We start from the raw sequence: 25,770 nt of genomic DNA, 5'->3' as shown, positions 1-25,770 counted from the left end.
CATCTCTAAATCACCCTCAATCCCCAGCCTCCGTATTTTCTGCAATAGCCGACCGTGGGGAACCTTATCAAACGCTTTACTGAAATCCATATACACCACATCAACTGCTCTACCCTGGTCTACCTGGTCAGTCACCTTCTCAAAGAACTCGATAAGGTTTGTGAGGCATGACCTACCCTTCACAAAACCATGCTGACTGTCCCTAATCATATTATTCCTATCTAGATGATTATAAATCGTATCTTTTATAATCCTCTCCAAGACTTTACCCACCACAGACGTTAGGCTCACCGGCCTATAGTTACCGGGGTTATCTCTACTCCCCTTCTTGAACAAAGGGACCACATTTGCTATCCTCCAGTCCTCTGGCACTATTCCTGTAGCCAATGATGACCTAAAAATCAAAGCCAAAGGCTCAGCAATCTCTTCCCTGGCTTCCCAGAGAATCCTAGGATAAATCCCATCCGGCCCCGGGGACTTATCTATTTTCACCTTGTCCAGAATTGCCAACACCTCTTCCCTACGCACCTCAATGCCATTTATTCTAATAGCCTGGGTCTCAGCATTCTCCTCCACAATATTATCTTTTTCTTGAGTGAATACTGACGAAAAGTATTCATTTAGTATCTCGCTTACCTCCTCAGCCTCCACACACAACTTCCCACCACTGTCCTTGACTGGCCCTACTCTTACCCTAGTCATTCTTTTATTCCTGACATACCTATAGAAAGCTTTTGGGTTTTCCTTGATCCTACCTGCCAAAGACTTCTCATGTCCCCTCCTTGCTCGTCTCAGCTCTCTCTTTAGATCCTTCCTCGCTTCCTTGTAACTATCAAGCGCCCCAACTGAAACTTCACGCCTCATCTTCACATAGGCCTCCTTCTTCCTCTTAACAAGAGATTCCACTTCTTTGGTAAACCACGGTTCCCTCGCTCGACCCCTTCCTCCCTGCCTGACTGGTACGTACTTATCAAGAACATGCAATAGCTGTTCCTTGAACAAGCTCCACATATCCAGTGTGCCCAACCCTTGCAGCCTACTTCTCCAACCAACACATCCTAAGTCATGTCTAATGGCATCATAATTGCCCTTCCCCCAGCTATAACTCTTGCCCTGCGGGGTATACTTATCCCTTTCCATCACTAACGTAAAGGTCACCGAATTGTGGTCACTGTTTCCAAAGTGCTCACGTACCTCCAGATCTAACACCTGGCCTGGTTCATTACCCAAAACCAAATCCAATGTGGCCTCGCCTCTTGTTGGCCTGTCAACATATTGTGTCAGGAAACCCTCCTGCACACATTGTACAAAGAATGACCCATCTAATGTACTCGAACTATATCTTTTCCAGTCAATATTTGGAAAGTTAAAGTCTCCCATAACAACTACCCTGTTACTTTCGCTCTTTTCCAGAATCATCTTCGCCATCCTTTCCTCTACATCCCTAGAACTATTAGGTGGCCTATAGAAAACTCCCAACAGGGTGACCTCTCCTTTCCTGTTTCTAACCTCAGCCCATACTACCTCAGAAGAAGAGTCCCCATCTAGCATCCTTTCCGCCACCGTAATACTGTCCTTGACTAGCAGCGCCACACCTCCCCCTCTTTTGCCCCCTTCTCTGAGCTTACTAAAACACCTAAACCCCGGAACCTGCAACAACCATTCCTGTCCCTGCTCTATCCATGTCTCTGAAATGGCCACAACATCGAAGTCCCAGGTACCAACCCATGCTGCCAGTTCCCCTACCTTATTTCGTATACTCCTGGCATTGAAGTAGACACACTTCAAACCACCTACCTGAACACTGGCACCCTCCTGCGAAGTCAAATCTGTGCTCCTGACCTCTATACTCTCAATCTCCCGTACCCCAAAACTACAATCCAGGTTCCCATGCCCCTGCTGAATTAGTTTAAACCCCCCCAAAGAGCACTAACAAATCTCCCCCCCCAAGATATTGGTGCCCCTCAGGTTCAGATGTAGACCATCCTGTCTATAGAGGTCCCACCTTCCCCAGAAAGAGCCCCAGTTATCCAGAAATCTGAATCTCTCCCGCCTGCACCATCCCTGTAGCCACGTGTTTAATTGCTCTCTCTCCCTATTCCTCATCTCACTATCACGTGGCACGGGCAACAACCCAGAGATAACAACTCTGTTTGTTCTCGCTCTGAGCTTCCATCCTAGCTCCCTAAAGGCCTGCCTGACATCCTTGTCCCCTTTCCTACCTATGTCGTTAGTGCCAATGTGGACTACGACTTGGGGCTGCTCCCCCTCCCCCTTAAGGACCTGGAAAACACGATCCGAGACATCACGTACCCTTGCACCTGGGAGGCAACATACCAAACGTGAGTCTCTCTCGCTCCCACAAAATCTCCTATCTGTGCCCCTGACTATTGAGTCCCCAATTACTAATGTTCTACTCCTTTCCCCCCTTCCCTTCTGAGCAACAGGGACAGACTCCGTGCCAGAGGTCCGTACCCCATGGCTTACCCCTGGTAAGTTGTCCCCCCCACAAGTATCCAAAACGGTATACTTGTTACTCAGGGGAACGACCGCAGGGGGTCCCTGCACTGACTGCTTCTTCCCAGTCCCTCTTACAGTTACCCATCTATCTCCAGTCTTTGGTGTAACTACTTCCCTGAAGCTCCTATCTATGACCCCCTCTGCCTCCCGAATGATCCGAAGTTCATCCAGCTCAAGCTCCAGGTCCCTAACACGGTTTTTGAGGAGCTGGAGTTGGGTGCACTTCCCACAGATGAAATCAGCAGGGACACTGACGGCGTCCCTCACCTCAAACATTCTGCAGGAGGAGCATTGTACTGCCTTCCCTGACATCACCTCTAGATTTAAAAAAAAAACAAGAAAAAGAAAAAGAAAGGAAGAGCTTACCTGATATTACCACAAACCCTGCTCCCGCTGAAAGGTAAGCAAATTTCAAGGCACTCACTCACCTTCACGACAGGCCCCTGCTCCCGCTTCCCAACCACCGTGGGGTTGGGGGGGTTGGTTAGAGGAGGAGGTAGGGTGGGAAACACTCACGAAGTGTTTCAGGTTTAACTGTCACTTGCCAACAGCCTCTCCACAAATCACCTTCAACTTAGGCTGACCGCACTGCACGTATGCAAATTTCCCCAGAACAGCTGATCAGTAGCTCTGCTGTGCTGCCCTCTGCTGGATGATTGCCTTCACTCAAACTCCTCGGGTCTCCTTCGCAGATTCCCCTTCAACTTAGGCTGACCGCACTGCACGTATGCAAATTTCCCCAGAACAGCTGATCAGTAGCTCTGCTCTGCTGCCCTCTGCTGGATGATTGCCTTCACTCAAACTCCTCGGGTCTCCTTCGCAGATTCCCCTTCAACTTAGGCTGACCGCACTGCACGTATGCAAATTTCCCCAGAACAGCTGATCAGTAGCTCTGCTCTGCTGCCCTCTGCTGGATCCAGTTCATCCTGGTTCATTACCCAGTACCAAATCCAATGTGGCCTCGCCCCTTGTTGGCCTGTCTACATACTGTGTGAGAAAACCCTCCTGCACACACTGCACAAAAACTGACCCATCTATAGTACTCGAACTGTAGTATTTCCAGTCAATATTTGGAAAGTTAAAGTCCCCCATAACAACTACCCTGTTACTCTCGCTCCTGTCGAGAATCATCTTTGCAATCCTTTCCTCCACATCTCTGGAACTATTCGGAGGTCTATAGACAACTCCCAACAGGGTGACCTCTCCTCTCCTGTTCCTAACCTCGGCCCATACTACCTCAGGAGACGAGTCCTCAAACGTCCTTTCTACCGCCGTAATACTTTCCTTGATTAACAATGCCACCCCCCCCCCCCCCCCCCCCCCCCCCCTCTCTCTTTTACCATCTTCTCTGTTCTTACAGAAACATCTAAATCCTGGAACCTGCAACAACCATTCCTGTCCCTGCTCTACCCATGTCTCCGAAATCGCCACAACATCGAGATCCCAGGTACCAACCCATGCTGCAAGCTCACCCACCTTATTCCGGATGCTCCTGGCGTTGAAGTAGACACACTTCAAACCAGCGTCCTGCTTGTCGGTGCCCTCTTTCGAACTTTTAACCCTATCCCTGACCTCACTACTCTCAACATCCTGTACACTGGGACTACAATTTAGGTTCCCATCCCCCTGCTGAATTAGTTTAAAACCCCCCCCCCCCCCCCCCCCCCCCCCCCCCACAAAGGATATTGGTACCCCTCTGGTTCAGGTGAAGACCATCCTGTTTGTAGAGTTCCCACCTACCCCAGAATGAGCCCCAATTATCCAGGAAAACAAAACCCTCCCTCCTGCACCATCCCTGTAGCCACGTCTTCAACTCCTCTCTCTCCTTACTTCTCACTTCGCTGGCACGGGTAACAACCCAGAGATAACAACTCTGTTTGTTCTAGCTCTCAGCTTCCACCCTAGCTCCCTGAATTTCTGTCTCAAATCCCCATCTCTCTTCCCACCTATGTCATTGGTACCTATATGGACCACGACTTGGAGCTGCTCCCCCTCCCCCTTAAGGATCCCAAAAACACGATCAGAGACATCACGAACCCTGGCACCTGGGAGGCAACACACCAACCGTGAGTCTCTTTCGTTCCCACAGAACCTCCTGTCTGTTCCTCTAACTATGGAGTCCCCAATGACAAGTGCTTTGTTCCTCTTCTCCCTTCCCTTCTGAGCAACAGGGACAGACTCTGTGCCAGAGACTTGTGCCCCATTGCTTTCCCCTGGTAAGTCGTCCCCCGCAACAGTATCCAAAACGGTATACTTGTTATTGAGGGGAACGACCACAGGGGATCCCTGCACTGCCTGCCGGTTCCCTCTCCCTCCCCTGACGGTAACCCATCTACTTTCTTCTTTTACCTGAGGTGTGACTACCTCCCTATAACTCCTCTCAATAACCCCCTCCACTCCCGAATGATCCGAAGTTCATCTAGCCCCAGGTCCCTAACACGGTTCTTGAGGAGCTGGAGTTGGGTGTTCTTCCCGCAGATGTAGTCAGCAGGGACACTCGAGGAGACCCTTTCCTCCCACCTTCTGCGGGAGGAACATTCAACTGCCCCAACCTCCATTCCCACTGAAGTAACTTCCCAACTACTGAAAACTTTAAAAAAAACTTGTTAGTTTCGCAATCCGACGGACAGAACTTTTTTTTTCAGTTAGAGGAGGAGGATGGGTGGGAGACACTACGTAAGTAGTGTTTCGGGTAAAGCTGTCACTCGAGAACAGCACCTTCACAAGCCACCTTCAACTTACGCTGACCGCACTGCACGTATGCAAATCTCCCCGGAACTGCCAATCAGAAGCTCTGCTCTGCTGCCCTCTGCACTGGTAAATACTCCGGTAATTTTTGTGCTCCCAACTTGGATGACCCGAACTTCGTAAACACACTGGTGAACTTCCTCCCTGATTTAGACACTCATTGGATCGTTATGGGAGGCGTCCTGAACTGTGCCTTCGACTCTAAATTGGACTGTCCCATGCCAATATCCCTGGCCCCTTCCAGGATGTCCAAGGCACTGACCTCATTTATGGAATGGGGTGGACCTGTGGCAGTTTTTGCACCCAAATGATGAAGCATTTTCCATTTTTCACATCTCCACTGTTGTTATTACCAATTGGATTTTAAAAAATAAATTTAAAGTGCCAATTCCTTCTTTTTCCCAATTAAGGGGCAGTTTTGCGTGGCCCTGCACATCTTTGGGTTGATGATGTGGAGATGCCGGCGTTGGACTGGGGTGAGCACAGTAAGAAGTCTTGCAACACCAGGTTAAAGTCCAACAGGTTTGATTCAAACACGGGCTTTCGGAGCGCAGCTCCTTCCTCAGGTGAATCATTTGGGAGGCGTCCTGAACTGTGCCTTGGACTCTAAATTGGACTGTCCCATGCCAAGATCCCTGGCCCCTTCCAGGGTTGGGTTTGGGTTGTCAGGGGAAAACACATGCAGACACTGGGAGAATGTGCAAACCCATACAGACAGTGTCCCAGGGCTGGGATTGAACCGGGTCCTCGGTGCTGTAAGCCAGCAGTGCTAACCACTGTGCCACTCTTCATTTTTTGTTGTTGTCAATAAGTCCCGCTTCCCGTCAGGGCTGACGACTGAATGTTCGGCGATTGTCAACTTGGACAATGTCCCTCATTTTGTTGATTTTGATTTCGGTCCTTTCCAGCGCCCACCTTGCAGACGAGACATCACTTGGATTTCTGAAGGCAAATTTTGTAAACATTTGTCTGCCGCCATAGCAGACTTTATTAAGCTCAACAAATAAGTCAACACTCTGGGAAGCCCCAAATGCAGTCATAATGGAGGAAATTATCTCCTATAAAGCTCATGATGAAGATTGAGAAATTTGTGAGACAAAGCTTGGTGGACTCCATTTTGGAAGTTGACTGCCAGGGTTCAGTTGGCCTGAGGTTGTAATCACTGGTGCACAGCAAAAATTTAGAGCTTCCATTTGAATTGATATCTGCGGATAAAGCTGTGCGTCAATTATGGTGTTCCAGGGGCAACTTCTACGAACATGGAAAGAAGGCTGGTCACCTTCTTGCATACCAACTCGAGCAGCCTCTCTAGAGATCCAATTGGTTCAGAACAAAGAAGATAACCTGCTCTTCCACTACCCCGGGGTAATGCGGCTTTCTGCTTATGTTATCGTAAGCTTTGTAAGTCAGAACCTCCTCCGACCTCCTCCAAACACATTGAGTATGAAGAGTTTTTAGATGGCCTATGTGTCCCGACCACAGACCAAACCCGGAGACAGCAGTTGGATTTCCCCCCACCATGTACAGAGGAAATACTGAAGGCCATTCGGCAGTGGCAATCTGGCAAAGCTCCAATCCAGATGGCTTCCCAACCAACTGAACTTTGGAAGAGGTTCTCGGAGGATCTCTTCCGCTATTATTGGACATGACTCACTATCCAGGGGGTCACTAAGCCTGACCCTCACTCATGCCTCAATTTCTTTGCTCCTTAAGGCAGACAAGGGCACAAGGACTCAGTTGCATGTTGGTCATATGCCCCATTTCACTTTTTAAAAATAAATTTAGAATACTCAATTAATTTTTTCCAATTAAGGGGCAATTTAGCGTGGCCGATCCACCTAGCCTGCACATCTTTGGGTTGTGGGGGAGAAACCCACACTCCACACAGACAGTTACCCAGAGCCCGGATTGAACCTGGGACCACTGCGCCTCCGTGCTGCCCTCCATTTCACTTCTTAACATTGATGTTGAACTACTGGCTAAAGTGCTGGCATCCCGACTGGATCCCTGTCTCCCAGCTATAGTATCTGAGGATCAAACCGGCTTTGTGAAGGGCCGGCAGTTGTCGGGCAATGTTCGACACCTTTTAAACATTCTCTTCTCTCCTGCTCTGGATTCTGAAGTTAGTTACTTTGGATGGAGAAAAACTGTTAGATAATGTGGAATGGAACTACCTTTGAGATCTTGGGGAGATTTGGATTCGGCCCTAAATTTGCCTCCTGGATTTGTCTGGTTTATAGTGCCTTAAGGGCAGCACGGTGGCCTAGTGGTTAGCACAACCGCCTCGCGACGCTGAGGTCCCAGGTTCGATCCCGGCTCTGGGTCACTGTCCGTGTGGAGTTTGCACATTCTCCCCGTGTCTGCGTGGGTTTTGCCCCCACAACACAAAAATGTGCAGAGTAGGTGGATTGGCCACGCTAAATTGCCCATTAATTGGAAAAAATAATTGGGTAATCTAAATTAAAAAAAAAAAATAGTGCCTTAAGACCTATTTCAACGAATAAGATGTCTTAAGAATTCTTTCCCTTCTGCAGGGACACTAGACAAGGCTGCCCTCTTACCCCGTTGCTTTTTGCTCCAGCTATTGAGCCACTTTTAATGACTAAGAATATCCAAGGGAAGGGCATTTCCTGAGGTGGAGTGGAGCATCGGGTATCGCTTTATGTGGGTGATTTACTGCTATACATTCCAGACCCGGCTTCCTCCGTGGACGACATAATGCGGATGCTCTTGGTAACTTTTCTGGATTCATATTAAATGCAAGTGCTTCCCAATGAATCTACCAGATAGAGGGGTGCAACTTAACTCATTGCTGTTTCGCGCCTCGCCCAATAATTTCCAATACCTGGGGGCCCATGTAGTCCACAATTGGGCTTCACTTCACAAACTAAATTACTCAATCCTCATCAGAAATGTCAAAGTGACTTGAAGAGGTGGGGGCAGCCTTCATAGAACATGGAAAAACATAGAACATAGAAAATACAGCACAGAACAGGCCCTTAGGCCCACGATGTTGTGCCAAACTTTTGTCCGAGATTAAGAACAAATTAATCTACACCCCATCGTTCTACCGTAATCCATGTACCTATCCAATAGCCGCTTGAAGGTCCCTAATGTTTCCGACTCAACTACTTCCACAGGCAGTGCATTCCATGCCCCCACTACTCTCTGGGTAAAGAACCTACCTCTGACACCCCCGCCCTATATCTTCCACCATTCACCTTAAATTCATGTCCCCTTGTAATGGTTTGTTCTATCCGGGTAAAATGTCTCTGACTGTCTACTCTATTCCCCTGATCATCTTATAAACCTCTATCAAGTCGCCCCTCATCCTTCTCCGTTCTAATGAGAAAAGGCCTCGCACCCTCAACCTTTTCTCATAAGACCTACTCTCCATTCCAGGCAACATCCTTGTAAATCTCCTTTGCACCTTTTCCAAAGTTTCCTCATCCTTCCTAAAATGAGGTGACCAGAACTGCACACAGTACTCCAAATGTGGCCTGACCAAGGTTTTGTACAGCTGCATCATCACCTCACGGCTCTTAAATTCAATCCCTCTGCTAATGAACGCTAGCACACCATAGGCCTTCTTCACAGCTCCATCCACTTGAGTGGTAACTTTCAAAGATCTATGAACATAGACCCTAAGATCTCTCTGCTCCTCCACATTGCCAAGAACCCGACCGTTAATCCTGTATTCATATTTGTCCTTTCAAAATGGACAACCTCACACTTGTCAGGGTTAAACTCCATCTGCCACTTCTCAGCCCAGCTCTGCGTCCTATCTATGTCTCTTTGCAGCCGACAACAGCCGCCCTCACTATCCACAACTCCACCAATCTTCGTATCGTCTGCAAATTTACTGACCCACCCTTCAACTCCCTCATCCAAGTCATTAATGAAAATCACAAACAGCAGAGGACCCAGAACTGATCCCTGCGGTACGCCACTGGTAACTAGAATCCAGGCTGAATATTTGCCATCCACCACCACTCACTGACTTCTATTGGTTAGCCAGTTCTTTATCCAACTGGCCAAATTTGCCACTATCCCATGCCTCCTTACTTTCTGCATCAGCCTACCATAGGGAACCTTATTAAATGCCTTACTAAAATCCATGTACACTACATCCACTGCTTTACCTTCATCCACGTGCTTGGTCACCTCCTCAAATAATTCAATAAGACTTGTGAGGCAAGACCTACCCCTAACAAATCCGTGCTGACTCTCCCTAATCAAGCAGTGTCTTTGCAGATGCTCAGAAATCCTATCGCTCAGTACCCTTTCCATTATTTTGCCTACCACTGAAGTAAGATTAACTGGCCTGTAATTCCCAGGGTTATCCCATCTCCCTTTTTTGAACAGGGGCACGACATTCACCACTCTCCAATCTCCTGGTACCACCCCTGTTGACAGTGAGGACGAAAAGATCATTGCCAACGGCCCTGCAATTTCATCTCTTGCTTCCCATAGAATACATAGATCCCTGAAAGTTGCCACCTAGGTTGATAGGGTTGTTAAGAAGGCGTACGGTGTGTTAGCTTTTATTGGTAGAGGAATTGAGTTTCAGAGCCCTAAGGTCATGTTGCAGTTGTACAAAACTCTGGTGAGGCCGCATTTGGAGTATTGCGTGCAGTTCTGGTCGCCGCATTATAGGAAGGATGTGGAAAGGGTACAGAGGAGATTTATAAGGATGTTGCCTGGTATGGAGGGAAGATCGTATGAGGAAAGGCTGAAGGACTTGAGGCTGTTTTCGTTAGAGAGAAGAAGGTTCAGAGGTAATTGAGGCATACAAGATGATCAGAGGATTAGATAGGGTGGACATTGAGTGCCTTTTTCCTCGGATGGTGATGGCTAGCATGAGGGGACATAGCTTTAGATTGAAGGGAGATAGATACAGGACAGATGTCAGAGGTAGGTTCTTTACTCGGAGAGTAGTAAGGGCGTGGAATGCCCTGCCTGCAACAGTAGTGGACTCGCCAACACTAAACTCATTCAAATGGTCAGTGGATAGGCATATGGACGATAAGGGAATAGTGTAGATGGGCTTTAGAGGGGTTTCACAGGTCGGCGCAACATCGAGGGCTGAAGGGCCTGTCCTGCGCTGTAATGTTTTAAGTTCAAGTACTCTGGGATGAAGATCATCAGGCCCTGGAGATTTGCCCATCTTCAATCCCATTAATTTCCCCTCAACCATTTGTTTACTGATACTAATTTCCTTCAGCTCCTCACTAAAACTTGTGTTTCTCAGAACTTCCGGTCGGTTATTCACATCTTGTTTTGTGAAGACAGAAACCAAGTACAAATTTAGTTCCTCAGCCATTTCTTTGTTCCCTGTTAGGAATTCCCCTGTTTGTGAATGTAAAATCCCTGTGTAGCAATGTTTTTGTCTTTTAGATACCTATAGAAACTTTTACAGCCTGTTTTTATGTTCCCTGCTGGTTTACTTTCAAATTGTATTTTCCCCTTCTTAATCAATCCCTTGGTGTGCCTTTGCTAAATTTTAAAATGTTTCCAATCCTCAGATCTATTGTTTTTTCTAACTCATTTTTATGCCTCTTCTTTGAACATAATCACATCTCTAATTTCCCTTGGAAGCCATGCTTTGACAACAATTCCCTTTCTACTCTTGAGCCAAATAGGAATAAACAATTTTTGGAGTTCACCTATTCGTTCCATGAATGCCTTCCATTACCTGTCTGCTGTCCTTTCTTTCAGTGGTGTTTCCCAGTCTGTCAAAGCCCAGCTCATGCCTCATACCATCATAGTTCCTGTTATTGAGGTTTGAGGATCCTAGTCTCACAATCAACTACCTCACTATTCACCTTGATTAAAATTTTTAGCATATTATGGTCACTCATCCCCAAGGGTTCTCTCTCAACTAGATTGCCAATTAAAAATTTCTTACTGCGCAACACCCAATGCCCAGTTTAAAGTATTGCATAGGACACTTTGGACGAAGGCGAGGATGAGTGGGTTATTTTAGGAAGTTGAGTCCAAAGATGTGCGGGTTAGGTGGATTAGCCATGCTAAATTGCCCGTAGTGTAAGGTTAATGGGGGGATTGTTGGGTTATGGGTATACGGGTTACGTGGGTTTAAGTAGGGTGATCATTGTTCGGCACAACATCGAGGGCCGAAGGGCCTGTTCTGTGCTGTACTGTTCTATGTTCTATGTTCTAAGTGTGAACTCTGTTCACTTACGCCAGCTAACCACACACTCACGTTTTGGTCTTCTCCGCAATTGCTAGCTATTTTTTTTTCATATGAAATCTAAGATTCTGTGGGTGGTCCTCGAACCTTTCCCACCAGCAGCAATATTTGCGGTCTCTGACTCACCGGCATTCCACTCTGGAATGGGGTGGATGTTCTCACATTTACTTCTTTGGTGACTTGGAGGCAAATATTGCTCCGTTGGAGGTCCACCACACCACCTGCAGCTTCCACCTGGTTGGGTGTTTTAATGTCATTCCTACACCCGGAGAAAATCAAATATGTCATTAGGGGATCAGTGGTGACGTTCTGGCTGAGATGGTAGCCATTTATCTCATTTCTTAAGGAACTGGACACTGTCAAATGTTAAGGGAATAGTTTATAGTGGAGTTGGTATGTCTGTTATAGTTGCAAAGATAAAGCTAATTTATTTGTTATAGTTAGCAAGGTGAATGTACATATTTAGCTATTTGTTGCCTATAGAACGATACAGCGCAGTACAGGCCCTTCGGCCCTCGATGTTGCACCGACATGGAAAAAAACTAAAGGCCATCTAACCTACACTATGCCCTTATCATCCATATGCTTATCCAATAAATTTTTAAATGCCATCAATGTTGGCGAGTTCACTACTGTTGCAGGTAGGGAATTCCACGGCCTCACCACTCTTTGCGTAAAAAACCCACCTCTGACCTCTGTCCTATCTCTATTACCCCTCAATTTAAGGCTATGTCCCCTCGTGCTAGCCACCTCCATCCGCGGGAGAAGGCTCTCGCTGTCCACCCTATCTAACCCTCTGATCATTTTGTATGCCTCTATTAAGTCACCTCTTAACCTTCTTCTCTCTAACGAAAACAACCTCAAGTCCATCAGCCTTTCCTCATAAGATTTTCCCTCCATACCTGGCAACATCCTGGTAAATCTCCTCTGCACCCGTTCCAAATCTTCCACGTCCTTCCTATAATGAGGCGACCAGAACTGTACGCAATACTCCAAATGCGGCCGTACTAGAGTTTTGTACAACTGCAACATGACCTCATGGCTCCGGAACTCAATCCCTCTACCAATAAAGGCCAACACACCATAGGCCTTCTTCACAACCCTATCAACCTGGGTGGCAACTTTCAAGGATCTATGTACATGGACACCGAGATCCCTCTGCTCATCCACACTACCAAGAATTTTACCATTAGCCAAATATTCCGTATTCCTGTTATTCTTTCCAAAGTGAATCACCTCACACTTCTCCACATTAAACTCCATTTGCCACCTCTCAGCCCAGCTCTGCAGCTTATCTATGTCCCTCTGTAACCTGCAACATCCTTCCGCACTGTCTACAACTCCACCGACTTTAGTGTCGTCTGCAAATTTACTCACCAATCCTTCTGCGCCCTCCTCTAGGTCATTTATAAAAATGACAAACAGCAACGGCCCCAGAACAGATCCTTGTGGTACGCCACTCGTAACTGAACTCCATTCTGAACATTTCCCATATATGTCAGTTATGTATATGTCGATAATGTGGTTAATGTTTGCCTCTGATATTCAATAAATGTATATATTGTTATGGACCAGAGTTTAGAAAACACCAAAGTATATCATGGAGTTCACCTGACCTACAACTTTTAATAGATTTTGGTTATGGGGAGCACAAGGGTACACTTTACAGGTGAGATGCAACAGAAATCTAAAGTATTTTAAAAATCAAACAATGTTTATTCTATGAATCCAGTTAAGATTTTATAAACCCACAGTCAAAATCTTGCCAACGAGCGACACTGACACCCCCCCAAAAAACGATACAGTATTCTATAGGTAACCCATAGTAACTTTCCTAACGACATCCATCAGCCAAAACACTTTTTAACAAAGACAGTAGGTTTGAATTCTCTACAGAGAACAGTTATCACTTTTAAATTATCAAGTGATATAAACACCTAGTTTAATATACAGAGAGAAGGACCAGTATACATCTGCTTGGTTTGAATGCAGCCCTCCAGAATTCCCGTCTTTTCAGCGGGAATTCAGCTGTTGGAGTCGGCGGAGCTGCAGAGTCGAGCGGTGAGTATTTAAACTGGCTGCTTAAACAGCGGCCACAGGGTCTTTGGGGATAAATTTGAAGAGTGACATCACGGCAAAGCAGTGACCTGATTGGCTGGTAAGGAAAGTGCTCCAATTAGCAGTAGCTGGGAGAAATTTAACTCTTCGTGTTGGTAAGTATTGTGATTGGTACAAAGAACAAAGAAAATTACAGCACAGGAACAGGCCCTTCGGCCCTCCCAGCCTGCGCCGATCCAGATCCTTTAACTCAACCTGTCTCCTATTTTCCAAGGTCTACTTCCCTCTGTTCCCGCCCGTTCATATATCTGTCCAGATGCATCTTAAATTATGCTATTGTGCCCGCCTCTACCACCTCCGCTGGTAAAGCGTTCCAGGCACCCACCACCCTCTGCGTTTAAAAAAAAAAACTTTCCACGCACATCTCCCTTAAACTTTCCCCCTCTCACCTTGAAATCGTGACCCTTTGTAATTGACACCTCCACTCTTGGGAAAAGCCTGTCGCTATCCACCCTGTCCATACCTCTCATAATTTTGTAGACCTCAATCAGGTCCCCCCTCAATCTCCATCTTTCCAACGAAAACAATCCTAATCTCCTCAACCTTTCTTCATAGCTAGCACCCTCCATACCAGGCAACATCCTGGTGAACCTCCTCTGCACCCTCTCCAAAGCATCCACATCCTTCTGGTAATGTGGCGACCAGAACTGCACGCAGTATTCCAAATGTGGCCGAACCAAAGTCCTATACAACTGTAACATGACCTGCCAACTCTTGTACTCAATAAGTAACATGTTTTTCCTTTCACTTATTCATTATTTGATTTCATATTTGTAATCAGTTAAGGTAAAGTGTAAAAATGGTGGCAGGAGATCCCAGACCCGCGTTATGCTCCTCGTGCTCAATGTGGGAGTTCAGGGACGGGGCCGATGCCCCTGACTCCTTCATGTGCGGGAAGTGTGTCCAGCTCCTGTTAGACCGCATGACGGCTCTGGAGCTGCGGATGGACTCACTTTGGAGCATCCGCGATGCTGAGGAGGTTGTGGATAGCACGTTTAGTGAGTTGGTCACACCGCAGATTAGGATTGGTGAGGGAGACAGGGAATGGGTGACCAAAAGACAGCGAAAGAGCAGGAAGGCAGTGCAGGTGTCCCCTGCGGTCATCTCCCTGCAAAACAGGGATACCGTTTTGGATACTGTTGCGGGAGATGACTCACCCGGGAAGGCAGTAGTGGCCAGGCCCATGGCACCGTGGCTGGCTCTACTGCACAGAAGGGCGGGAAAAAGACTGGCAGGGCTATAGTCATAGGGGATTCAATCGTAAGGGGAGTAGACAGGCGTTTCTGTGGTTGAAAACGAGACTCCCGAATGGTATGTTGCTTCCCGGGTGCATGGGTCAGGGATGCCTCAGATCGGTTGCAGGACATACTGAAGGGGGAGGGTGAACAGCCAGTTGTCGTGATGCATATCGGCACCAGCGATATAGGTAAAAAACGGGATGAGGTCCTACAATCAGAATTTAGGGAGTTAGGAGATAAGTTAAAAAGTAGGACCTCAAAAGGAGTAATCTCAGGATTGCTACCAGTGCCACGAGACAGTCAGTAGAAATTCAAGAATAGTCAGAATGGATACGTGGCTTGAGAGATGGTGCAGGAGGGAGGGGTTCAGATTTTTGGGACATTGGAACCGGTTCTGGGGCGATGGAACCATTACAAATTGGATGGTCTGCACCTGGGCAGGACTGGAACCAATGACCCGGGGGTGCTTTTGCTAACACTGTTGGGGAGGTTTTAAGCTAATGTGGCAGGGGGTGGGAACCAGATTGGGAAGTTCGAGGTCAGTAAAGAGGCAGCAACTAAAGCCAGTAAGATACTAGATAATAAACTCATTGTGACTAAGGGGAAGAGTCGACAAGGAAGAGATGATGAACGCTAAGGGACAGGTGGTCTGAGGCGCATTTGTTTTAATGCGAGAAATGCAGCAGGTAAGGCAGATGCACTTAGGGCTTGGATTAGTACCTGGGAATATGATGTTATTGGTATTAGTGAGACTTGTGTTGTTGGTATATTCTGAATCACAAACTAGCTATTTGCCAACTGAGCTAACCAGCCTTCTTACCCATCTTGGTATTATCAGCAAATCTGGCTACAGTACAGTCCTAGTCTACAGTTAGGTCAGTGACGTTAGAAGCAGGATTCCATAGACACTGCCAGAACAGGCAGAACAATTCATAGGGACAGAAAACAAGTCCCAGAAGCTAACACAGCATGTCCAAGAAATCAGGATGAGAGAGAGAAGCAAGCTCCAAGAAGAACGTCTGGTCAAAGAAATGGAGAACAGGAGTTTATGGCTATGACTCAGCCCTGCCTTTAGTTAGGCGCTGCTCTGCTCCTCACTCTCAATTTTACACAATGAAAACTTTTTTCAGAATCCTATTCTCCGTTTCTACGGTCATACAGTACAGAAGAGGTAATTTGGCCCAGCAGGTCTGTATCAACAAAACTACACTAAATCTACACTAATCCCCCTTTCCAATGCATGGGCCCATAATCTTGAATGATATGACATTACAAGTGCTCATCGGGGTACTTTTTTAAAGGTTGTGAGGTCTCCCTGTGTCTGTGGTTTCCTCCGGTGCTCTGGTTTCCACCCACTGTCCACAGATATGCAGATTAGATGGATTCACCGAACTATATTACCGCTGAGTCACCGAAGATTAGGTTAGGTGGGGTTACGGGGATCGGGCGTTGAATTGGGACAGTCACACAACCTTTGACCACCACCCGCTGCTACCTTAATGTTTTGGATCCAACTTCCCAAATTACCCTGGATCCCATCCACTTTTACCTCCTTATCAGTCTCCTGTCAAAGGCGTTGCTGAAATCCACATTAGCTCCATTGACTGGACATCCCTCTTCTACACATCTGATCATCAAGTCAAAAAATTCCATCAAATTCGTTCGGCAGGACATCCGTCTGACAAAATTTGCTGATCACATCTTGCTTTTCCAAGTGGAGATTAATTTTCTCCTTCTGAATTTTCTCCAGTAGTTTCCCGACCACCGATGTGAGACTCCCTGGTCTGTAATTTGGCTGCACGTTGGTACAGTGGTTAACATTGCTGCCTCTCAGTGCCAGGGACCCGGTTTAATTCTGGTCTTGGGTGACTGTCTGTATGGACACATTCTCCCCGTGTCTTCGCAGGTTTCCTCCACATGGTCCAGTTTCATCCCACAGTCCAAAGATGTGCAGGTTAGTGGATTGACCATGCTAAATTGCCCCTCTGTGTCCAGGGATGTGTAACTTAGGTGGAATTATGGGGGACAGGGAGGGGGAGTGGACAGAGGGAGCAATTTCAGAAGATGGTACAGACTCGATGGGCTGAATGGCCTCTTTCTGCACTGTAGAAATTCTATGGTAATGCCCTGGTTTATTTCTCCCACCCTTCTTGAAAAATGGAACCATATTTGTTGTCCTCCAATCCTCTGGCACCTGCTCTGTGGCCAGAGAGGACTTAAAAATTTGGGTCAGAACCCCTGTAATTTCCTACCTTGCCTCCATTGGCAGTCTGGGATACAACTCTTTCAGACCTGGGAATTTGTCATCTTTTCAGCCTACCAAAACCTCCAATACCTCCTCACTTCCTATGTCAAACTGTCCAAGAACTTGCCTCTCCCCGAAGTCTGTACCTGCATTCTCCTCCGAGTGAAGACGGATGTGAAGTACTTGTTTCACACCTAACCCATGTCCTTCGGCTCCACGCAGATTGCCCATTGATCCCTGGAATGGGCCTTGCACTCATCCCTGTTTATCCTCTTCCCTTTGATGTACTTACAGAATATCTCCTTAACCCTACCCGCCAGTGCATTTTCATGCTTTTTGCTCTTCTAATTGCTTTTTGAGCTCCCCCTGCACTTTCTATGCTCCACAAAGGCTTCCACTGATTTGTTCATTTTGTACCTGCGAAAAACCTCTTTTTGTTTTTTCCTCAGCCAGTCCTGAATATTCCTAGATCCAGGGTCCTTTGAGCTTGTTGCACCTACATGTCACCTTAAAGGGAAGACTTGGGGCCTGTCCCCTCCCATATTTCCTTTTTGAAGGCCTCCCACTCCCATATTTCCTTCTAGTGCAGATTTTATCACAAGAAGTTGTTTGCTGTCTGCTTCGGACAGATCCTGCCTTATTCGAATAAAATCTCCCCATCCCCAATCCAAAACCGAAATTTGGCAGACCGTTTATTTTGTGTTTCAGGACAAACTTTAATTATGCAAAGTTGTGACCAGGGGACATTAGCTTGCAAGAAGCCAGAGATCCAGGGTGATCAGAAGATAAAAGGCAGTAACACAATCATGAGTAAAATCACAAGGGAACAAAGTTCAGGATTAATGATGAACAGCAAGATAATATAATTTTCCACGGAACTTGGAAAGGCCATTGTCATGACAAAGATCATCGAGCAACAATCCGGATCCCTCCAGAGTAGTACAAAGTCCTTGGACCTCCACCATGTTGTCATTCCAGAGCCCCAGGAAAGAGACACCGAGGCCTCAGGTGGCAAAGATCCGTCATGTCCGGCCGCCTTCAACCCTTCTCGATGATCACTGAGAACAAGACAAAGTAAAACCAGGGATTGGGGTCTCTGACCGATCCCAGGTCTCAAAGATCGGATGCATTACGTCGTCAAACTCAAAACCCCAACCTTCAAATCGAGTCCTGATGCATGGTCACCAGTTCTCAAATTCCACCTGAAATTCCCTTAGGAAATCAGATATACAAATACTCCGTCTCTGGTCCCATTTCCCTGAATCAACCAGAATACTCGACGTACCATGCAGCAGGATTTCTAAGGACTGAAGGCAAGTCCTCTCCGAGGAAACTGCCCTAGCGACTGGCAGGATTTTCTTCTTCAGTTCATCCATTCTCTTCAGGAAAACTAGCAATTCATTAATGCCAGTACCAATAAGTTGTGCTTGGGAGCTGAAACTCCTCCACAACTTCACTCAAAACAGCAGTCATCATCTCAACGGCAACAGCATCACTGAATGCAATGCAAATGCAAATCGCTTATTGTCACGAGTAGGCTTCAATGAAGTTACTGTGAAAAGCCCCTAGTCGCCACATTCCGGCGCCTGTCCGGGGAGGCTGGTACGGCTGAAGCGTAGGCCTGTCCACCAGGGCCACCTCACCCGCTCCCAGATAGACCCCGTACCCACCATCCACTTCCTTATCATAGCGATGTTGGCCGCCCAGTAATACCTTCCCAGTATACCTCCCTGGCCATTGCGAACTGGGCCCCACTCTGGCCATCTCTGACTGCCTCAAACAACAAAGGAGTTTCTTTTTTTAAATAAACAATTTTATTGAGGTAGTTTTTGGCTTTGTAAACAGTTACAGACATCAACAGAAAGAAAGCAAAAAAGGCAAAAATGTGCAAACATCCACGTACATTCAATACTTCAATCGTAACAGACTGCACAAGCCCGCTCCTCTCCCACCGATACTACCTGCCATTTTATCCCTCCTACTCTACTCTACTCTACCCCCCCCCCCCCCCCCCCCCCCCCCTGCAAAGAAGTCAATAAATGGTTGCCACCTCCGGGCGAACCCCTGTACAGATCCCCTCAAGGCGAACTTAATTTTTTCCATACCCAGGAAACTCGACATGTCTGCAAGCCACAACTCAGTCTTCGGGGGCTTTGAGTCCCTCCACGCCAAAAGTATTTGTCGCCAGGCCATCAGGGAAGCAAAGGCCAAAACATAGGCCTCTTTCTCCCCTGGACTCCCAGGTCTTCCGAAACCCCCAAAATTGCCACCCCTGGACCCATCGCCACCCTTGTTTTTAGCACCCGGGACATGATGCGCGCAAATCCCTCCCAGTACCCCCTAAGCTTAGGGCATGCCCAAAACTTGTGAACGTGGTTCGCTGGTCCTCCCGCGCACCTAGCGCATTTGTCCTCTATCCCAAAGAATTTGCTCATCCGAGCCACCGTCATGTGGGCCCGGTGAACGACCTTAAATTGAATCAGCCCGAGCATGGCACATGTCACGGTCGAATTTACCCTACTCAGGGCCTCTGCCCACAGCCCGTCCTCCATTTCCCCGCCTAGCTCCTCCTCCCATTTAAGTTTCAGTTCCTCCGTCTGGGACCCTTCCTCCCTCATGAGCACCTTATAAATATCAGAGACTCTACCCTCCCCTCTTTGCCCCTTAGAGACTATTCTGTCTTGGATCCCCATTGGCGGGAGGCGTGGGAAAGATGGGACCTGTCTACGAACAAAGTCCCGCAACTGTAGGTACCTAAAATCATTTCCCCTTACCAGCCCAAATTTCTGCTCCAAGCTCCTCAAACTCGCAAAGCTCCCTTCCAGGAACCTATCGCCCACCCTTCCCACCCCCGCCCGCCGCTATGCTCTCAACCCCCCCATCCATACTCCCGGGGGCAAACCGATGATTGTCGCAGATTGGCGCCCAAACCGACGCCCCCGTCTCCCCTACATGCCTCCTCCACTGGCCCCAGATCCGCAGGGTCGCCACCACTAGCGGGCTGTGGAGTACCTGGTCGGCGGCAGCGGTAGAGGAGCCGTGACCAGGGCTGCCAAGCTGGAGCCCCTGCACGAAGCCGCCTCCACCCGCTCCCAGATAGACCCCGTACCCACCATCCACTTCCTTATCATAGCGATGTTGGCCGCCCAGTAATAATTAATCAGACTCGGCAAAGTCAGCCCTCCCTCGCTGCGGTTCCTCTCCAGCATCGCCTTTTTCACCCGCGGGGATTTCCCCGCCCAGACAAAGCTCATGATCATCCTGTTAACTCTTTTGAACAAGGACTGTGGGACAAAGATCGGGAGGCACTGAAAAACAAACAGAAATCTAGGGAGGATTGTCATCTTTGCAGTCTGCACCCTCCCTGCCAGCGACAGCGGGAGTGCATCCCATCCCCGAAACTCTCCCTTCATTTGCTCCACCACTCTGGCCAAATTTAACTTGTGCAGCCTGCCCCAGTCTTGTGCCACCTGGATTCCCAAAGACCAGAAATTTTCCTCAACCAGCCTAAACGGTAGCCCTCTCAATCTGTTCTCCTGGCCCCTTGCCTGTACCACAAACATTTCACTCTTGGCCGGATTTAATTTGTATCCCTGAAAACTGGCCGAACTTCCTCAACATTCCCAGTATACCTCCCACCCCGACCATTGGGTCCGACACGTACAGGAGCAGGTCGTCTGCGTAAAGAGAGACCCTATGTTCTACCCTGCCCCTCACCATCCCCTTCCACCCCTCCGCGGCTCTCAGCGCAATCGCCAGCGGCTCTATGGCCAGCGCAAACAGCAGCGGGGAGAGCAGGCAGCCCTGTCTGGTCCCTCGGTACAGCCTAAAGTACTCCGACACTTCTCTGTTAGTCCTGACGCTGGCCTTCGGGGCCTGATATAATAATTTGATCCTATTCACCAGTCCCTCCCCGAACCCAAACCGTCCGAGCACCTCCCATAGATAGTCCCACTCCACCCGGTCAAAGGCCTTCTCGGCGTCCATCACCCCCACTACCTCCACCTCCCTGCCCGCCGGGGGCATCATTATCACATTAAGTAATCTTCTCAGGTTGGCCGCCAGCTGCCTACCTTTCACGAACCCAGTTTGGTCCTCCCCAATCACCTCCGGTACCCAGTCCTCCATTCTAACCGCCAGTACCTTTGCCAGGAGCTTGGCGTCAACATTAATCAGGGAGATTGGCCTGTAGGACCCGCACGCCTCCGGGTTTTTACCCTGCTTCAATATCAGGGATATAGTGGCTTGCGACATTGTCGGCGGCAGGGTCCCTCTGTCCCATGCCTCGTTGAAAACCCTCGCCAAGACCGGGCCCACCAGCTCAGAAAACTTCCTATAGAACTCTACTGGGTATCCATCCGGTCCCGGGGCTTTCCCCGACTGCATAGCCTTAAGGTCCCCCAATACCTCCTCCACTCTAATCGGGGCCCCTAGCTCATCCACTCGCCCCCCCCCACCTACTGTTGGGAATGCTAACCCGTCCAGAAACCTTTTCATCTCCTCCGGTTCTTCCGGCGGCTCCGAAGTATACAGCTTGCGATAGAAGTCCCGGAATACCTTATTCAATCCTGCCGGGTCCTCCCCATCCATCACTCGACTTATTTCCCTGGCCGCCTCCCTCTTCCTAAGTTGCTGCGCTAACAGTCTGCTAGCCTTTTCCCCATGCTCGTACACCACACCCCTCGCCTTCCTGAGCTGTTTAACGGCCCTACTCGTGGATAGTGCCCCCAGTTCCACCTGGAGTCTCTCCCTCTCCCTGAGTAAAACCTCCCCCGGGGACTCCGCGTGCTCTTCATCTATCCGACCCATTTCCCTGACCAATCTATCCAGCTCTGCCCTGTCTGCCTTGGCTCTTTGAGCCCCAATTGAAATCAGCTCCCCCCGCACTACTGCCTTTAGCGCCTCCCACAGGGTCGCCGCTGAGATCTCCCCCGTGCCATTCACCTGCAGGTAATTTCGCATACACCTCCGAAGCCTCACAGATCCCCTCCTCCGACAGCAGTCCCATGTCTAGCCTCCATTGCGGGTGTTGGTAGCTGGCCCCCACGATCTGCAGGTCTACCCAGTGCGGGGCATGGTCTGAGATAGTAATTGCCGAATATTCCGTGTTCTTTACCTCCCCTATACAATCCCTGTTTACTACGAAGAAATCTATCCGAGAATATACTTTTTGGACGTGCGAGTAAAATGAGTAGCCCCTTCCATCAGCTGTCTGGCTCTCCAGGGGTCCACTGCCCCCATTTTCTCCATAAACCCTTTCAACTCCCTTGCCATTGCTGGGAGTCCACCCGTTCTGGGACACGACTGATCCAAAGCCGGGTCAAGGACCATGTTAAAGTCCCCTCCCATTATTAGCCTGCGGGAGTCCAGGTCCGGGATCTTCCCCAGCACTCTTTTAATGATGTCCACGTCATCCCAGTTCAGGGCATATATATTCACCAGCACCACTCTTCTCCCCTCCAGTCTGCCCTGTACCATCAGGTATCTGCCCCCACTGTCTGCGGCTATGCCCTCCCCCTCAAATTGCACGCGCTTGTTTATCATGATTGCCATCCCCCTGGACTTCGAGTCCAAGTCCGAGTGGAAGACCTGGCTAATCCAGCCCTTCCTTAGCCTGGTCTTGTCAGACACTTTCAGATGTGTCTCCTGCAACATAATTACGTCTGCCCGCAAGTGCGCGAACACCCGTACGCCCATTCAGTCCCCTGTCGTTCCAGGTGATCAGCCTGGTCGGGGGGCACAGGCCCCCCCCCCCCCCCAAACGCTGGTCAGCCATAGCCTTCCTCGGGCCGGCCCGTGCGTCGCGCCATTCCTGGCACGCCTGTTAGCTGCCTCCACCCTCGACCTTTCCAGTGCCTATTTCAAGTCCCTCCCATGTCAGCAGAACAACACCCCCCCCCACCCCTTACAGCATCCCCCGATACCCCTGTCATCCACTGGCTGTGATCTCCCCGCCCCCTACCTGACTCCCTTGACTAGCCAATCTGCTATCCCTCAGCACTGACTCAGTGACTCAGCACTGCGGCGCCTTCCTGTCTCATTCCCATTGTTTCCCCGTCCTCCTTCCCACTCCCCAGCGCCCCATCCCCCTCTCCAACCCACTGGAGCAAACTCACCAGCACAGGAAGGCATGAACATCAATAAAACAAAAAAAAACCCAACCCACTTCCTTGGCCCCCCTTGCTTACCGGCCCCCCCTTCGTTACCGTGCCGGCTCCAGTGTCCTCCGCGAGCTGCACAAAACGTACAAATCCGCCCAAAAAGGAAAAAACAGAAAAAAGAGGGAAAAAAAAAACCCAAACCAATGTCCATGAACAAAGGAAAGAGTCTCAAATGTTCCGCTTGGCACCTTTGACCCAGCAAACCGTTGACCAGCAGTCCAGGCCCATTCGGCGTACCTTCCTACGGTAGTCCTCGGGCCCTAATTCGCGTCCATGGGGCCTCTTTTCGGGACCAGCCCCTGATCCCTCGCAAAGTCCATCGCTTCTTCAGGCTCGGAGAAGTAGTGGCGCTGACCCTGGTGAGTGACCCATAAACGAGCCGGGAACAGCAGACCAAACTTCACGTGCTTCTTGAACAACACCTCCTTGACATTCTTAAAGGCTGCTCGCCGCCGAACCACCTCCTGGCTTAGGTCCTGGTAAATGCGGAGGACACTGTTGTTCCACGCGCTGCTCCTGGCGCTCTTTGCCCACCGCAGCACCCGCTCCCTGTCCACGAACCTTTGGAACCTAATCACCATCGGGCTGGGGAGTCCGCCCGGCCGCCCCTGCCTCGCCTGCACTCTGTGTGCCCCCTCCAGCTCCGGCGGTCGCGGAAAGGCTTCGGCCCCCATCAGCTGCATCAATAAGTCTGCTACAAACGCTGCGGCATCAGCTCCCTCAGCCCCCTCCGGGAGGTCGACCATCCTCAGGTTGTTCCTGCGGGCCCTATTCTTCAGCTCCTCCACTCTGTCTAGCAGTCTTCTCTGCCGCTCCTTCAGCCCATCAACTTCTAGCGCTACAACCGTCTGCGCATCCGCCTGCTCCTCCACCACCTCCTTAACTTTAACATCTTGCGCATCCAGCCTCTGGTTCAGCTGATCCACTGCTCTCTGGATTGTGTCCAAGCTGTCCCGCTTCAGCGCTTCAAAACTGGACTTCATTACCTGGAGCATGTTATCCAGCGCCTGCTGGATTGCTGAGTCCAGGGTCCGTGTGTCCGCCATCTTAGGTTCCAGGTAAGTTTCTTCAGGTCCTTGTCTCTGTCCCTTTTTCTCTCTTTTCTTCTGCCTCCTGGACTCCCGCTGTTCTATGTGCCACAGCCCGCTCCTTAGCACTTTCGCTGCCGCCTTCCTTCAGGTCCGTGGTCCCGCTATCACGGGGAATCAGCCCCTAAACGCCCGCCGGAGTGAGAGCCCGCCGAATGTGCGGCTCACTCGGACATCGCCGCCACCGGAAGTCAACAAAGGAGTTTCTTGACTTAATTCTGCTCCCCGTTGTCCCAATTCAACCAGGATCTTCCAGGAACATAACACAAATCTGGATCAAATAATGATGGGTTGTACATCCGGATTTTAACCTGGCTACATCCCTTCTTATCTCATTAAATTCACCCGCTCCCGGATTAGAAGTTCTGTATTAGATCGTTCCTTGCACTTCTCCATTACTAATCCAAATTCTTATGATACAATGATAACTCTTGCCCAAACAGACTCTTCGTTTATTTGTCCCACCTTGTTTCCCAGCACCAGATACAGTAATGCCTCCTTTCTAGTGGGGCCAAGTAGGGCCCAGCCACTCCTGTCGGACCCCCACCACCAATCCCCGCGGGCCTCCCCCACCCACTCACTAGTGAGCCTATCAGCTTAGGCTATCAAATTTTCCAATGTATCACTTTCAAAGATATTGTAGTTGTCAATTTGAAAAGACAATAGGTAACTGACAGTTCTAAATAAAGAGTTGGCTTTTAAGATAATTTGCTTTTAATATTATATTTGGTTTTCTTTTATGTCATGCAATTGGAATAATTCCAGTGTGTATTTTTACACCTGGTATAGATTATGTCAAGTGGCTTGTATCAGCGTGGGAAAGAGAACGAAGGCATTTATGGATTCCTTGCTGCGGATATCAGAAAGGAGATTCGCAGAGCTTCAAAAATGGTATGTCAAATTTACTCTTATGATCTTCAGATTTTTTAGTCTTGCATTTCATAGCATTTTCTAAGTATTGGAGTGTTTGTTCTTTCATTTTGAGGCCTGCGCTCAAATGCTTTTTGATTAACTTCTTTTTTTTTAACAAACAATTTTAATGAGGTATTTTTTGTTTTTATTCTGTTGCTGTTTGTAATGCCAATGTACAAAGAACAACATAGTGCAATCACCGATTCCCATCCCGCCAAGACCAGCCTAATTCTCTGCAAAGAAGTTGATGAATGGTTACCACCTCCGGGCGAACCCTAACAGTGACCCTCTCAAGGCGAAATTAATATTCTCTAGGCCGAGAAAGCTCGCCATGTCAGTTAGCCAGGTCTCTGACTTGGGGGGCTTTGAGTCCCTCCAAACTAGCAGTATCCGTCTCCGGGCTACCAGGGAAGCAAAGGCCAGAACATCTGCCTCTTTCTCCTCCTAGATTCCCCGGTCTTCCAACACCCCGAAAATCGCCACCACTGGACTGCTTGTTACCCTCGTTTTCGATACTCTGGACATGACG

At 48.8% G+C, this 25,770-nt stretch overlaps 1 protein-coding gene across 1 annotated transcript in view; it reads left to right on the top strand.

Moving 5' to 3' along the window:
- g2e3 (G2/M-phase specific E3 ubiquitin protein ligase) overlaps positions 1–25,770 on the top strand; it is a 336,184-nt gene that overhangs the window by 43,329 nt on the left and 267,085 nt on the right. The window contains exon 4 of the mRNA XM_038790247.1: positions 25,119–25,220. Within this exon, the coding sequence (XP_038646175.1) occupies positions 25,119–25,220 (102 nt within the window). The remainder of the gene's footprint in view (positions 1–25,118; positions 25,221–25,770) is intronic.

This window comes from Scyliorhinus canicula, chromosome 2 (genome assembly GCF_902713615.1).
Source record: "Scyliorhinus canicula chromosome 2, sScyCan1.1, whole genome shotgun sequence".
Lineage (NCBI taxonomy): Eukaryota > Metazoa > Chordata > Chondrichthyes > Carcharhiniformes > Scyliorhinidae > Scyliorhinus > Scyliorhinus canicula.
The sequence above is the reverse complement of the archived record's forward strand: the minus strand, read 5'-3'. Positions and strand labels throughout refer to the sequence as shown.